The sequence below is a fragment of the Apteryx rowi genome, unplaced genomic scaffold, assembly GCF_003343035.1.
Source record: "Apteryx rowi isolate R43461 unplaced genomic scaffold, aptRow1 scaffold_170, whole genome shotgun sequence".
NCBI lineage: Eukaryota > Metazoa > Chordata > Aves > Apterygiformes > Apterygidae > Apteryx > Apteryx rowi.
Window position 1 is genome coordinate 1,036,021 of NW_020447975.1, and position 14,002 is coordinate 1,050,022.

General features: G+C 41.0%; 2 protein-coding genes across 6 annotated transcripts in view; one reads left to right on the top strand and one right to left on the bottom strand.

The window, feature by feature from the left end:
• The window catches only part of CIAO2A (cytosolic iron-sulfur assembly component 2A), a 9,434-nt gene extending 9,183 nt beyond the window's left edge, over nucleotides 1-251 (bottom strand). The window contains exon 1 of the mRNA XM_026060699.1: nucleotides 16-251. Within this exon, the coding sequence (XP_025916484.1) occupies nucleotides 16-142 (127 nt within the window). The 5' untranslated portion in view covers nucleotides 143-251. The remainder of the gene's footprint in view (nucleotides 1-15) is intronic.
• Nucleotides 252-618: 367 nt separating this feature from the next.
• The window catches only part of SPG11 (SPG11, spatacsin vesicle trafficking associated), a 39,876-nt gene continuing 26,492 nt past the window's right edge, over nucleotides 619-14,002 (top strand). The window contains exons 1-14 of one of the 5 annotated variants that reach the window (XM_026060780.1): nucleotides 619-756; nucleotides 3,172-3,356; nucleotides 4,198-4,425; nucleotides 5,604-5,802; nucleotides 6,412-6,549; nucleotides 7,293-7,750; nucleotides 7,995-8,140; nucleotides 9,207-9,339; nucleotides 9,707-9,862; nucleotides 11,243-11,421; nucleotides 11,592-11,768; nucleotides 12,290-12,361; nucleotides 12,804-12,931; nucleotides 13,599-13,777. In XM_026060780.1, the coding sequence (XP_025916565.1) occupies nucleotides 3,176-3,356; nucleotides 4,198-4,425; nucleotides 5,604-5,802; nucleotides 6,412-6,549; nucleotides 7,293-7,750; nucleotides 7,995-8,140; nucleotides 9,207-9,339; nucleotides 9,707-9,862; nucleotides 11,243-11,421; nucleotides 11,592-11,768; nucleotides 12,290-12,361; nucleotides 12,804-12,931; nucleotides 13,599-13,777 (2,374 nt within the window). In that variant the 5' untranslated portion in view covers nucleotides 619-756; nucleotides 3,172-3,175. Of the gene's footprint in view, nucleotides 757-1,911; nucleotides 2,152-2,218; nucleotides 3,357-4,197; nucleotides 4,426-5,603; nucleotides 5,803-6,411; nucleotides 6,550-7,292; nucleotides 7,751-7,994; nucleotides 8,141-9,206; nucleotides 9,340-9,706; nucleotides 9,863-11,242; nucleotides 11,422-11,591; nucleotides 11,769-12,289; nucleotides 12,362-12,803; nucleotides 12,932-13,598; nucleotides 13,778-14,002 lie in introns of those variants that run through there. The other 4 variants (XM_026060778.1, XM_026060779.1, XM_026060781.1 and 1 more) reach the window with 4 other exon arrangements.

Below are 14,002 nucleotides of genomic sequence, written 5' to 3' on the forward strand. Positions count from 1 at the left end.
CCCCGCGATAGTCACCGTAAACCTCGAGCGCCTTGTCCTGCTCCATGGCCTGCTTCCGCGGGGCATGGCAGCCCCTACGGAGCCCGGAGTACCACAGCACCCTGCCCAGCGTGTGCGACAGCAGCCCCAACACCAGCGACATCCTCCCGCTCCGCCATGGGAGAGCGCGAACCGGACCCGCGCGGCCACCGTCCGGCGAAGCGCCCGTCGGCCGCCGCCACAGCGGGAACTTCCTCCCGGGCGCGGGGCGGGGCCAGAGCGCCGAACCCTGGGGGCGGGGTCCCGCCAAGGGGTGGGGCTTCACTCCCGAGGCCACGCCCAGGGGTTGGGCCATATATCTGAATCACGCCCAGGGGCGGGGTTACAGCGCCAAGGCCCCGCCCGGGGTGGAGTTTCGGTGTCGAGGTCCCGCCCCAGGGGGCGTGGTTTAGACGCCTAGGCCCCGCCCAGGCCGCACTCCTCGGCATGTGGGGGGCCGCGCCGCCGCGCGGGAGCGGCCGTTGCCGTGGGTTTGGCGGGGGTCGGGGCCGCCCTGAGGCAGCGCGGGGGCGCTCTGCCACCCCGGGCAGCGCTGTTGGCTCTGCCTGGCTCTGTGGAGCTGCTGCGGGGCAGAGGACCGGCTGGAAACAACGTACTGAAACAGCTCTTGCAGGAGCTCTGAGATCCCCTTTGCTGGGCTTGTGCTTCCTTGGTGCGACCAGCAGGGACGGAGAACGTGCTAGAAACATGTAGTTTGGAAACGGCATTTCTTTGCAAGTATGCACTATCAGCTGAAGCAGCCGAGCCTTATAGTTCATAGACTGCACAGCTTAAAAAGGGCATTTAAAGAGGCAGTGTTTTTTTTCTTTTGAGGACTGCTAGTGGAATTTTTTTATTGTAAAGGTGGTTTTGCCATGTTTTAATGTCTATCTAGATGAAAGCACAAGTGTAATATTCTTGGGCTATTTGTGTTTTCCTTTCGATAAAAACAGGTGTTGGCACAGGCTGTCCGGGAGCAGTAGGGGCCCAGCCCCGCAGCACCCGAGCAGGGCAGACCCAGAGATCCTGGCCAGGTTCAACCAAGGGTCGAGCTCACCAGGCACGTTCGTGGTGATGAGGCAGGTCCAAGGTCAGGCTGGGAGGTCGGTCTGCAGGCCGGGTCTAGATCAACAGGGCCCGTGGCCAGGCAGGGGCCAGGCTGTGGCTGAGCCGGAGACCGTCACTCCTATGGCACAGCCTGGGTGGGGACTGAAGCCCAGGGCTGCGCTGAAATGGGGCTCCTGGGCCATGGGCAGGGAGTGGGTCGAGGCCCCGGGTGAGGCCGGCTGGGGCATTAAAGCCTCTTAGTGCGCTCCGGTCACTGAAACAGGCCTCAAGAGAGGGGCTTTTGACTGATAGCTTACCCCGGAAAACCCCACCTCTTCCGAGGAACAGTAGTATTTAAGCTTCAAAGGGAAAATCTGGAAAAGAGCTGTCGTTCCATTGGGGTTAATTTAATTTTGAAAATAGAGCCACAAGTTGAACGTGAAGGTCAGATAATGGGAATTCGGGGTTAGGTTTGCTGTAGTTTTCAGGCTACTTCCAGGCTGCTYGGCGCTGTGCAGAGCCGTGCCCCCAGGTTGTGTGGTTAACATCAAAGTCCCCAGAGGGGATCTCTCCTCTCAGGCTCCGCCACCCGCCCGCGGGGACCGACGGGCGCAGCACGCCCGGCTGGGCCCAAACTCGGGCGGCCGCCAGGAGACTACAGCTCCCAGCAGGCAGTGCTCTGCGGCGCGGAGCCGGCGCGCTGCCTGCTGGGAGCTGTAGGCGGGCGATGGGGGTTGGCCAGATCTGTCAGCCGACCGGAAGGAAGGGCTGTCCCGTCCGAGATGGCGGCGGGGGAGCAGGCGGTGGTGGTGGTGGCGGCGGGTCGGGGCGCGGGCGGCGGTTAGGCCGGGGGTCGCGGCCCGCCCTGAGGAGGATGGAGGGGGCGAAGCGGGAGCTGCGCGTCCTGCTGGCGCCCCTCTCGGAGGAGGCGCGGGGCTTCCTGCGGGACGCGGCCCGGGTCCAGCTGAGCGGGGGCCAGGACGCTCTGGGCAGCCTCCTGGCCCCTGGCGGGATCTACCTGCAGTCGCTGGTGCCGGGCAGCGGAGGCCGGGCCCGGGGCAGCGTCCTCCCGGGAGACTGGGCTGAGTAAGTGGTGGGGGGCGAGCAGGGGAAGGGGGGGCTGGGAGGGGCTCCCCGGGGTTCCTCTGCTTTGGTGAGAGGCACCGGCTCGGCCCTAGGGGCTGAGGCGCTCCCCCAGAGGGAACAACCCTGCACAGGCGAGGGGAGACCCTGAGAGCTCCAGGAGGCCGAGGGGGTCTTTCAAACCCTGCCTTGAAATGTGGTGTGCTCCCCTAAAATCCCACTGCTGGGGTTAGGAAGGCCATATCTGCTTATTCTTTAGTTGTGGGATGGCTGCATTCATTACAGTAAATCAAAAATAAGAACTATTTCCACTAGCTTTGTAGAATTGCTGGCTTTGAATTTCATAGTGCCCTGAGTGTTGGACTTCCTTGTCTCGTGGTCAGTGACAAGCTCTTGGGYGTGACATGCAGCAATCACATGAGATGTTTTTCATCTGCTTTGGTAACTTTTAATGTTGAGTCAAAACCACAATCAGATTGCAGTTCTGAATGTTTGCAGTGTCAAGCAGTACCAACACTGTTAGGGTGTTCTTGTGTTCCACTCTGCATCATCCTGAGTGGCCTTCTAGCTGTTTCCTCTTTGCCTGCTCCCATGTGGGAGCAGGTATGGAGTCACCTGAAGAGTTTCTCAGCCCTAGCAGTAGGGAGACAGAATGGCTGGAAATGGCCTGGCAGCTCTGTTTCTCTCTAGCTGACAGTGCTGCTGTTACCCCTCCTAAAAGAAGTCCTGAAGCAGAGCATCACTCATGTGCCACATAACACGGAAGAGTGAAGGGAGGAGACCCAAGAGGATAGAAAAACCTTTTATCCTTCTGAGAGGAGAAGTAGGGRTACCCCAAGCACTGCCCTGCATTGCAATCTCTGCTGGGGTGAAATGTTTAATAGTATTGTGGGGAGATTGGAATCTCTACTGCAAAAGATTAAAATTACGCTGTCTGTCGCTAGCAAGCTTCCAGAACTGTTCAATGTACGTTATGTGGAAAAAGAGCAAGGTGAATAAATATATTGGATGTTGTATCTTCAGCTTCATGTGGGAGAGTACAGAAGATTATGATCTGCAAGCAGACAAGACAAAAATACTGACTCTTAGTAAAAGTCATGAACTGTTTGTCTATGAATTCACTGCAGAAGAYGGAAAATACAACCTGATTTCCCTGCACAGTTGTAAGGAAGATGCACTTAAAAAGTTCCTTGAAGTTAAAAATATTAGTGAGTAAATTTCAATGTCTATTCCATATGTGAAATTATTATAGGGCTAATTCTGCTTCATCTGGTGAAACAAGTAGAGGCAACAAGATTGAGCATTAGGAAAGTGTAAAATATTTTCACACTATTTTCTGTACATTAGTGGTTTGGAGGTCCCATATTGATTTAACATGATTGGTAGCAGTATTAATGACCTTGAAAAAAAATAGGGACATTTCCGTGTTCAAAGATGATATTGCTAGAGGGAATTAAAAAACTTTTGTAGGGTAAGGTGTTTGGATGTTATAAAGTATTACGAATAAGCTTAACAAACATATTCATGCAGCCCTGCTGTCTCAAATTATCCCTTTAATTTTAGAACTGATGGGAAGAAAACAGGGATGGGGCTGTTTGCTAATCCTGCAAAAAGGAAGTGTGTGTTTAACTTTATGTTCCATGATTAGCAAAAAATAGAGAGTTAAAATACACACTCTGCAGGATTTAAGGCTTTGATGTTTTACATGTTCTTAAACAGTCTCCCTTGCTAAAATATTTTTATTTCCAAAGATAGTAGCTTTTATGTAGTGTTGACTGAAAGATTTTTTTCTGTTTCTTTTTTTTTTGTCCTTTACAGTAGTACCTACTTAAACAGCCAGCACTGTTTTAGAGAATTCTTGTAACATTAGTGTTCCAGATATAAAATGTCAGATTTAAAACAAAATAACACTGCTGAACACACACAAAGCCAAGCTTTTTTAAGACGGTAGCTGAGGAAATGAATTTGAGCTACAATTTTATTAAGATACCTTTACAATCAAAAGTATCAGTTTGTTAGCGTCCTAAAATATTGTCTTTAAATTTGCAGGTCTGTCTTCAGTTTGGTCTTCAAAGATCCTGTCTTTTAAGGACAACACATGCATACTCCTGCTCAATAACTTTATTCTTGTGCATTTTACCTTTCCTGGAGAAGACTCACACTTAGAGACGTGTGACTGCTTTACCCTTGATATGGCTCCACAAGTTTTGGAAAGAATAACAGATACAAATTTCTGCAGGGGAATTCTGTTTTTGTTAGACAGTTCTGGCTGGATTTGTATCCTTTGAGATAGAGAATGGCTCTCAGTGTAAATGATCTGGAAGAATAAAGTCAGTTTTCTGTTTTGGAATTCTGTCAGGATTTAACACAAACTTCATTAAAGAAATTCAAGCCTCTCTATTTTGAAGATGCTTTCAACAAAGGGGTTGTGTAGTAAAGTACCAGTCATTGTAGTAAAAAAATGTCAAAATCATATATCGAATCTAGTTTCTCAGCTTGTCACTGGATATCTGTTTCACACTGGAATAATGGTTTTCAACATTTTTTCATATGTGAATATGCGTATGGCAAGCTGAAGCCTACTGCCAGTAGGCTTTCTGTTCTTAATTAGATCCTTTAGAAATAGTCTATAGATATTCAGTGCATCAGAGCTTGGAAAACAGTTATCTGTCTTTTGTGTCCTGATGAACAGGAGCTCAGACCTGTCAGATTATTTTGCAAGGTGCTCAGCTTTAACYTGCTCTTGTCAATTTTCAATTCAATTCAAGTTCAAATTTTTGAAAAGGCTATACACTGTTTTCCTAAATAGGAGACACTAACCACTGGCAGAGCTTCCTCTATTTGTGCTTGGTCACGGTTGTCCAAATAGTTTTCCTTACTGGATAGTCTTACCCAGAGTTTAAAATTGGAGCTTATTGCCTTYCAACCAAAGTTTTCTGAGCATTGAAGGAGTCTCAGATTAATGCTACAGTATTTGTCATGTTAATTGTTATTTGTTGAGATGTTCTTCAGCTTTTAAACCATTTGGTATAGAGTTACATTAAAGCAAGGCCAAAATTAAAGAAGACTTCTTAGTTTTACAGCAGTTTGTTAAAACTGTATACATACTGTGAAAACTGGTGTACTTTTTTTCCAAGCTGGATAATAAGAATTAGAAAAAGTAAGCTGAAATTCAGTTCAAAGCGTGCAGTATTTGTCCCAGTTCACTTCTAAGTATAAATTAACTCTTTTGAAGTGGCATAGGTTATGTGTTTGTACAGCACCTAGCACTGTTCACTTCTGATCATCATTGGGCTTAGAGTGCTCTTGTAAAACAAGTAATTCTGAATATGTTGCTGTGCAAAGATTGACTTGGGCTGTGAAGTTAACAAATTCATTGCCTTCCTCCTCCTATGTAATTTCTTGTCTGCTGAATAGTCTGAAGCCTGGCATTTTCTTTGATACTGTATACAAAGATATATTTGATTCTTTTGATGGCGCACATCTAGCAAGCATTGACATAGCACTCTGCCAGGGAGACATGGAGGATGAGGACAAGAGTACAACCATCCCATTGCCGCTCACTGCAGTAAAAGTGTCGCATGATCTCAGTGTTGCTGTGATCATCAGTTCTTCCAACTGTGCCATTTCGGTGGATCTAAACACGTATTTCAGGTATGTTTGCAACAGAATKCCTAAATACAAATTTCGAGAACAACTAACATTAAGAAATTGCCTAATCTTGGTATTCTAGCAGCTCAGATGCTATCAGCTGTGTATTTTGAGTCCTGGCTCTATGATAGGTCAAAAATAATTTTTAAAAATCACATTTCTTCAAAGATTGCCAATTTGCTTCAGTTTTTGTTCTGTTACTTTAAAAAAAGAAATAATGGACTTTATTTTTTTTTCTGGGAAGATTAGGCTATGGGCTGTTAATTACTGGCACTGGTAGTTGGTAGCACTTTTGGAAGTACTATAGGGCATGGGATTGTTAAACTGTTCTGTTACAGCTTTACCAATTTTGCTTGACAAAATAGGCCTAGGTTGTAATTTGGAGGTTGTCCACCTCAAAAGAAATAACATCAGGTTTTGATGGCTTATGTGGACATTYATGTGAATGATATTAATTTGAGAGAAAACTGCTTCTCTGTGATAGCTCCAATTTTGGATTTGTTTCCAATTTCAGTTGTAGCTTTGCTGGTGGAGTAGTTAAATATGGGGAAAAAAAAATGCTTAAATCATGAGGCAGGTGAAAACTGAATTTTAGTATTTCTTTCTTTGCAGACAGTTCCCTGAGCATTTGCTCTGTAAGAGAGATCCTGAAAATCTTCCAGTGAAGCCACCTGAAGGACTTGATGAGGATGACCTTGCTAGTTCTGATTATAGTATGGARCTTATGACATTGTCTTTCCGGACAGACAGGTACATCATGAAAATAACTTCTAAGATGGGCTGGTTTTTGCCTCCTACAGAGCAGCGATCACTAAACTACAGAATTCTTAAAACTGCAGTTGTTGCAAATGGAATAAGATGTGTGAAAGCTCATCCTGCTTTAAATCTTATATGAATGTTAGGATGCTGTTAGGAGACGGACCAAGACAACTTTACATATGTTGTTGAACAACTTTCAAATAGTAATTACTGTTTGCTGCATGGGCACAAGTTTGAGCCAGTATTGGCAGATTTTTGTATTCCAAGTTCTTTGCAGTTTGTTGCATGTTTAATACAGATGAGTACACATGGACTTCAAATTACTTTGTGTTCATATAAAACATTTCAGCTWTGTTGTGAACTTCAGTTATGGAGGTGTTAATACTAATAAAATATACTAATTATGACTTCAAGTAAAGGCAGTAACTATTCAGTCCTGTGAATTCATTTCATTCCACTGAAAGATTTTCTGTGAGGAAAAGAAAAAACTTCCAGTAAAAATACTAAACTTAGTGGACTTTATCAGCTAATGGAGTTGTGATCGTTCTACTTGACTGCAGTCAGTATTTGAATAGAAATAAACTGGGGACATGTTAAGGCTAGAATACAAGATGCTGGATGTAATCTGTAAATCTAAATGTATATTATTTGACTGATGAAACTTTAAAAGTTGATCTCTATGTTTCTCTTGGCATAATAACTGTTATTATAGATAACTTTTTTCTTCATACCAGGTCCTGGAAGGCACACTTATCCTCACTGTGTAATGTAATAAGGAAAAGAAAAACAGATTATCCAAATTTGGTGTATGGCAATTTGCCTTGGTACCAGTATTTTCCCCATCTTGAATATCATGATTCTCTAATCTATGAAAGTTCTGAGGCGACCACAGCCATTGCTCCACAAGATGCCGCATGTGTCCTTTCCAAACAGTTACAAAATGATGATACAAATATCAGCAATGGAGGACAGCAGTGGAAACAAATACCTGTTGAAGGATCACAAGAAATGGTGAAACTGGAGTGTAAATCTGTGACTGCATTTAAAGCGCTGTTTGTAGTATTAACAAGTGACAAAGGATTGACTGTTGCTCTCTGGGATTTAGAGTCACAAGATGTGAYGTATTACCACTTCGGCAAAAATTGTGTTTATGTGGATTGTAGTGAAGCACCATTATGTTTACTTCTGACAGGTGAGATTTGTTATGATTGTTCTKATGTAGGCTTCTGTTAAAAACATGTTTGTTTGTAGTGCCATTCTCTCCTGTCTATCTCACTGCTGTTTGCTAATTTGTAATGCATTCTTGCTGAGGTAAAATCCAAATGGAGCAACTGCAACTTAGTATCATCATTTTGAAAGAGAGGCTGTAGATGTAAATGTTGCCRTGTAGCAACTTGCTTATATGATTTTAATTATCATTTGATTCTTTTATTTAGAGCATGGTCTCTCCTTAATTCTGTTCGGTTTAACTCAAGAAGAGTTCTTGAACAGACTGATGATCTATGGCAGCGCTGGAGTCGTAGATGCCGTTTGTCATCTCAATGGATGGGGACGATGTTCGATTCCTATGCATGCGCTAGAGGTAAACAAGTTTGATTCATGTCTTACAGATAATGAAAATACATCTTTAAAGTAGTGAAAGTCATTTAGTGATGTTAAGATTATTTCTAGACATAATTGAGAGTATGTCTCAGTAACCTAAAGGAAAAAAGTAGTGTTTTAGTTACTATAAATAGAAAATAAAAACAGCCAAGTAACCTAAATAAGTAACCTAAGAGAAGAAATGCAGCACTAAAGTTAACATGCATTAAAAAAGCCTTTTTTTAAAGTAAGCAGTGCACAAAAGCCCCCTCTTAATTGGCCCTGAAAGCATTTTTACCAATTTCTGCAGCAGTTTCTCTCTTGTAAAATATCAAATATTAAAATAAATCACTGGAACTAGATTTTTGGTTTTATCATGTCCCTCTTGTAAAATCAGGAGGAAAATTAAAGCATCTAAAAGTTGCTCGTCCCTTACCGGCAGGTGATAAAATATTTTTGGTGTACCTGATGACAAAGCAGATCTTGTGTGTCTGAACTTTTTCAGGACTCTAATTCTGCTTTTAGATGATAGAGATCCTTGTTTAAAAAAATACTGTTCCGGAAGCCTGGGACTCTACAACAGTCTGACCACATGATCATTCAGTACACTGTCAGTGTGTGTTTCCAGTCATGCTTGGAGGGAGGGAGAATGAAGATGAAGACATTTGTTGGAGTTTTGAGGGTTTGTTTTAAGGGTGGGATGGAAAGTAGATTGACAGGGAGTTTTTCCATAGCAATTTTAAGTTGCTGAAAGCATATTCAAAGTCATGATTCTCACACTATTTATTTTGCATCCCTGAGAAAACTGTAATAAATTGCTGAATTAACATTGTCTCTTTAAAGATATAGGGGTGGGGTTGTCTRCAAAACCTACCAAAGGAGCATGGCAGGTATTTCACCAATAACCTTGTTAATTTAAACTGCAGTTATTGTGCACACAGTTTAAATTTCTTTGTTTTTCTGCATGTATACTTTGTTACTGAATATGAAGTATAAACATTAGCAATAAGTGTACGATACACATTTTTAGAATATATGTATAATAGTGTTGCTGCATATTTGTCTAGGCTGGTTTGGAGAACCGTCAACTAGACACAGTAGACTTGTTTTTAAAAAGCAAAGAAAATCTTTTCAGTCTTTCTTCATCCTGTTCTGGACCTGAACAGAGTACTGATACTGCATCCCAGTTGTTCCTGAAAAGTAAGTAAAATACTTTAAGCTACATTGAGATTTAAATGTAATTACCTTTCTATTTGTGTGGGTTTTTTTGTAATAGCATATTGACTTGCCTTTTCTCTTGTATGTTTGGATGATGCTATATTTTGGCTTTTTTACTCCTGGAAAATGAGAAAAATGGTGCATAAAGTGTGTTTTTTGGCTGTGTTCTAATATTGGCATCAGTATTCCAAGCGTTTTGATGTGAAGGCAAAGCATGTTACCCATATTTTTTGACAGATCTTAGAAGATTTTAGTAGCATACCTTTGYGGGTTCTAATTTAAATTTTTGTGAAGTAATCGGTCATATGGTAGAATGTAGGTGTTTTAACTTTTTATGTAAATATTGCAGATTTGGAAGAGCTGAGGCCAGCCTTAAATTTGCTTTGCTCAGCAATCAGAGAAAATGATTTGGAGACTCAAAGTAAACACTTTTCTGAGCAGCTGCTGAACCTCACATTGACTTTCCTTAACAAACAACTTGAAGGGATTTTTTTGCATACAGAGGGTAAGATTACTAATTTGGAATTGTGTAGTAATATAATATGTCATTGTTTAGTTGGAGTAAGAACATCTCAGTTTTTAGATTGAAAGCCTGAATTTGCTTAGAATTAACAAAAAACCTTGGGCTAGAGTTAAGTAAATAAAAGATATTATTTAAGGGGGAAACATGAGAAATTAATCTGAATACAGTATGTGTGTTAGCCTGAACAGCTATGATATAAATTAAGCCTTTTGAGCAGGCTTTCAGATCAGACTGTGTGTATGGTCATAAGGGGACTTCTGGAAACATAAGAATGAGAGAATTGGACTTTAAGGCTATTACTGGATGCTTGATAGTAGCGCACTTAAATGGCTTGAGCTTGGCYGTCAGCTGCTTGTTCTTTTCTCAGTGCTACCACTTGAACCATGTTGGCACAAGTATTTCTGTGCCTGTGGAATGGAATAAATTAGTTGAAGAAACTGATACAGGTGAAAAAGAGCCTACCAGGTTATTTTTTATCTGGAACACTTCCCATTCTGATTCACTGTATAAGGCAAAGAGTGGCACAGAAGCAAGAACAAGCTTCTGACAGGGTGTGTAGGATGGATGTGGGAGTGAATGACTGATTAAGCTGTCACTACTGCTGAAATGTTGCTATTTGAACTATGGCTAAAAGGTTCAAGAATAGAGTACAACTTGGAATACCAAGTTTTAAAATAACAGAAATCCAGAGGGCAACTGACTGGCATTTTCCCTGTCTCTTCTCTTCCTTTTTGAAAGACTTTCTCAGTGTCCCGCCCTTGAGGTTATCTTTCAGTTTCCAAAGCGCTCAGTCTTTGTTTTGCTAGAGAGAGCTATTGGGGAGCAGGGTGACATGTCCAATGTACAGTGTGCTTTCCTGCTTTTTGGCTGCATGGCTGTCTCGGTGGTGCTTTTTAGTCTGTGGACCAGCAGACTACACATCTTAAAGCAAAACTGATTTCTTGTGACAGTAAAAAATGCAGGCCATTGATTCTTGTTTTTAAAAAACATTTTTTCTACGTGATTTTTAATAGTCTTTGCTTCTTACTACATGAATGTTATGGTAGAATGCCCCTGCATTTTTAAGAGGACTCACCTGACTAATAATTGGTTGGATTGATTAAAAATTTCAGTTGTCATCTGCTAGTCCCTGAAGGGGCAAACAGATCAGTGAAGACAGGTGGACCTCTGGAGCACTGGTAGGATTGTGACTGTATCCCAACAGAAGCGGTTAGTCTCAGTTCCTGTTCAGAGCTCACGTCTTCTTTCCTCTGAGGTGTGCTTAGTTTATTGAAGTAGGGAGAATGCCTTCAGCATTGATAAGCAGCAAGAATGCCGTATCATTAATTTCCGTTTTACTGATATCTTGGATGTTCTCGACAGAACTGGATGAATACCTGCAGAAGGCTGCAAATATTTTATCAGATTACATTATCGACCTTAGAGCGTTTATAGTCAAGTTTCCTCGACTGCAGACAAATACCATACACATAGGAAGTGATCTTGATGAGGACATGCCTACAATAGAGGAAAGCCAAATGTGGGAGAAACTAACAACAGAGGTAAAAACGAATAATCAGTTTTCAAGTATTATTATGAAATGTATTCAAGGAAATGATTAATATGAAAATGTCTTCAAATTATTGGGAAAAAGTCAAAATAGGGAACATAAAGATAGTAGTATTGTAGATTAATAGGATCAGTTTGTTCCAGAAGTATTTTTCTCTTTTAGGAAGTCATTGCTGATGCCATTTTAAGCAACAAAGTACCAGAGGCCCAGACCTTCTTCCATATGCGTCAGCATCCTGCTCAAAGTATTCAGGAATTTATTCAAACAGGTTTAAATTTGGTCTATGACCGTCTTCTGAAGGACAATACCAGAGAGGCCTCAGAACTTTTAAGAAACATGGTGAGAGTTGTTCAATAAGCATACTGATAAATCTAAACACTTCTTTATGACAAATGAAATAAATGAATGCTGTGGGGGGGGGGATCTTAGCTTTCTTATTGATTCTTGTTATGATTCTACCAAATATATTTTGTACAATTAAAATGAACATGTTTTTAAGAATTGGTTTGATTACTAATGTTCCTTCAGAACACCAAGAAGGCACATTTATGAATGTGTGTTGACTGATGTCATGACCAGCGAAGCGTAACAGTGATTCTGACAAGTTAGGTAGCAAAGGATACAAGTTTTATATGCAAGCATGCTGGTGAGATCACACAGATCAATGGGTTATTACRTTATCTCTAGTAGTTTTATTCAGGTGTGGATGAGGGCAGTACTGAACTTGATCTGTTCCATGTGGTGAAGAGAATATCATAAGCATGCTTGTAAAAGGTTCTGTGCTTTGGAAAGAAAGCAGATGCATTTGTACAGCTGCATTTGTACTGTTTGCATACAATTAATGTCTTCTTTTTTGTTAGGGTTTTGATGTGAAGGAAGAATTGCATAAGATATGTTTCTACACAGTTGATAGAAGTGTACGAGATTTGTTGGTAAGTGTAGAAAAGGCCTTTTTTGTCTATCTGATGTTCTCAGCTCTGAAAACTTTTAACTTTTTCTGTATTTATGCAGAGAGAAGCATTGTATTGAACATGTTTTCAGAATGGGAACAAACTGTTTTTGTCCCTTCATCCATGAAATATAGCTGCTGAAACACTGGTGACATACCTGTGGTCTTTTGTATTTGCAGTTAAAGTAAAACTGGTTAAAGTGTCATTTCTTTATTTTGATTCTGATCTACTTCTCATCTACTTGCACAGAGTATCAAATCCTGGCCATCTTGAAATTTAAATAAAAATGTATTGACCTCAATACATCCAGCATTTTTTCCTATAGTTGGTTAACTCTTTGCACTTGCAGGATCATTTATAGCTTTAATATATGATAAGCAGAGAAAAACTGTAATCGGAGCTAATACTTTAATTTAAATTAAAGGTGAAAGTTTTACAAGAAGAAAATTATTTTTCTGAAAAAGAGAAGAAAATGATAGACTTTGTGCATCAGGTTGAAAACTTTTACTCAGAATCCTTCCAAGAAAATAAAGAGATTCAATCTCTTTCCAGGTAATGTGGTTTATAGATTTTAATTATTAATTAATAAAGTTAATAGACTTTTAAATATGCTGACTTCTGGGTTCCATATGATTTAGTGCACTAACAAATGTAGTCTTCTGTAATTTCATTTGTGTCATGCAGGTCTTCATTTGCAGAAGTAAGGGTCACTATAGGAACTGATGACTTTTTTCATGAATGTAACAATTGCTGTCATGTTCTTTCCAGATTAAGTCATGACTTACTATTGTTAGTGCAATGGAGGTCTTCTGTTCATGTTACCAATATAAATGAAGCATTTTTAATAACTAAGGATATTATTAGAATTGTTGATCAAATGAAACATACTGAGGTGGAATGTTTGCTCTGTTTTTTGGTATGATATCCATAATATTGCAACATAATGCAACTTAGAAAAATCTCTTACCAAATGTTCTCATTTTAAAATTAAATAACTGTAAAAATGTTACCATATTTACTGTTTAATATGTCAGCTTTGGAAAAATTATTCTTTGCTGATCGCTTTTATATGCGCTGTCACACTCTTGGCTGAAATAAGTCCTTCTGCCACTTGCAGAGCTCTTTCTAAAAAAGAACTAGCAAAACTTATTGATCCTTTCATCRTCTCTTGTTTTTTAAAGAGTAGTAGAATATGTATTAATGGAAAACTTCATTGCAGTTTCACGAACTGGAGAAAGGAACAAGAATTTTCCAGACATACAGCTGTTTTAGACTCATTCCTGAATTGTGATAAACATCAGGTTCACAGTAGAGAACTCAGAGTGATGTTTAACTGGGCTCAGTGGTGGGATGAGCTTATTCAGGAAATGATTCTTCTCCCCAGAAAAACACGTGAAGGCAAGTACTCGAGTACTAAAGAGTTTGAGAAATTGTGAATTAAAAACTTGAGTGTCTTTGAAGTAGTATAATGCAGTTGTGTTGGAGTTGGCATTGATAAAACCAAAGCTGTGTGCTACCACAGTAGGTCACTTATTTTTTGTCATTGAAAATGGGTAAGTTACAGATTCAATCGGAAGCAAACTGTTTTGTCCTGTTGTGTTCTGACAGCCAGTTGTGTTTTTC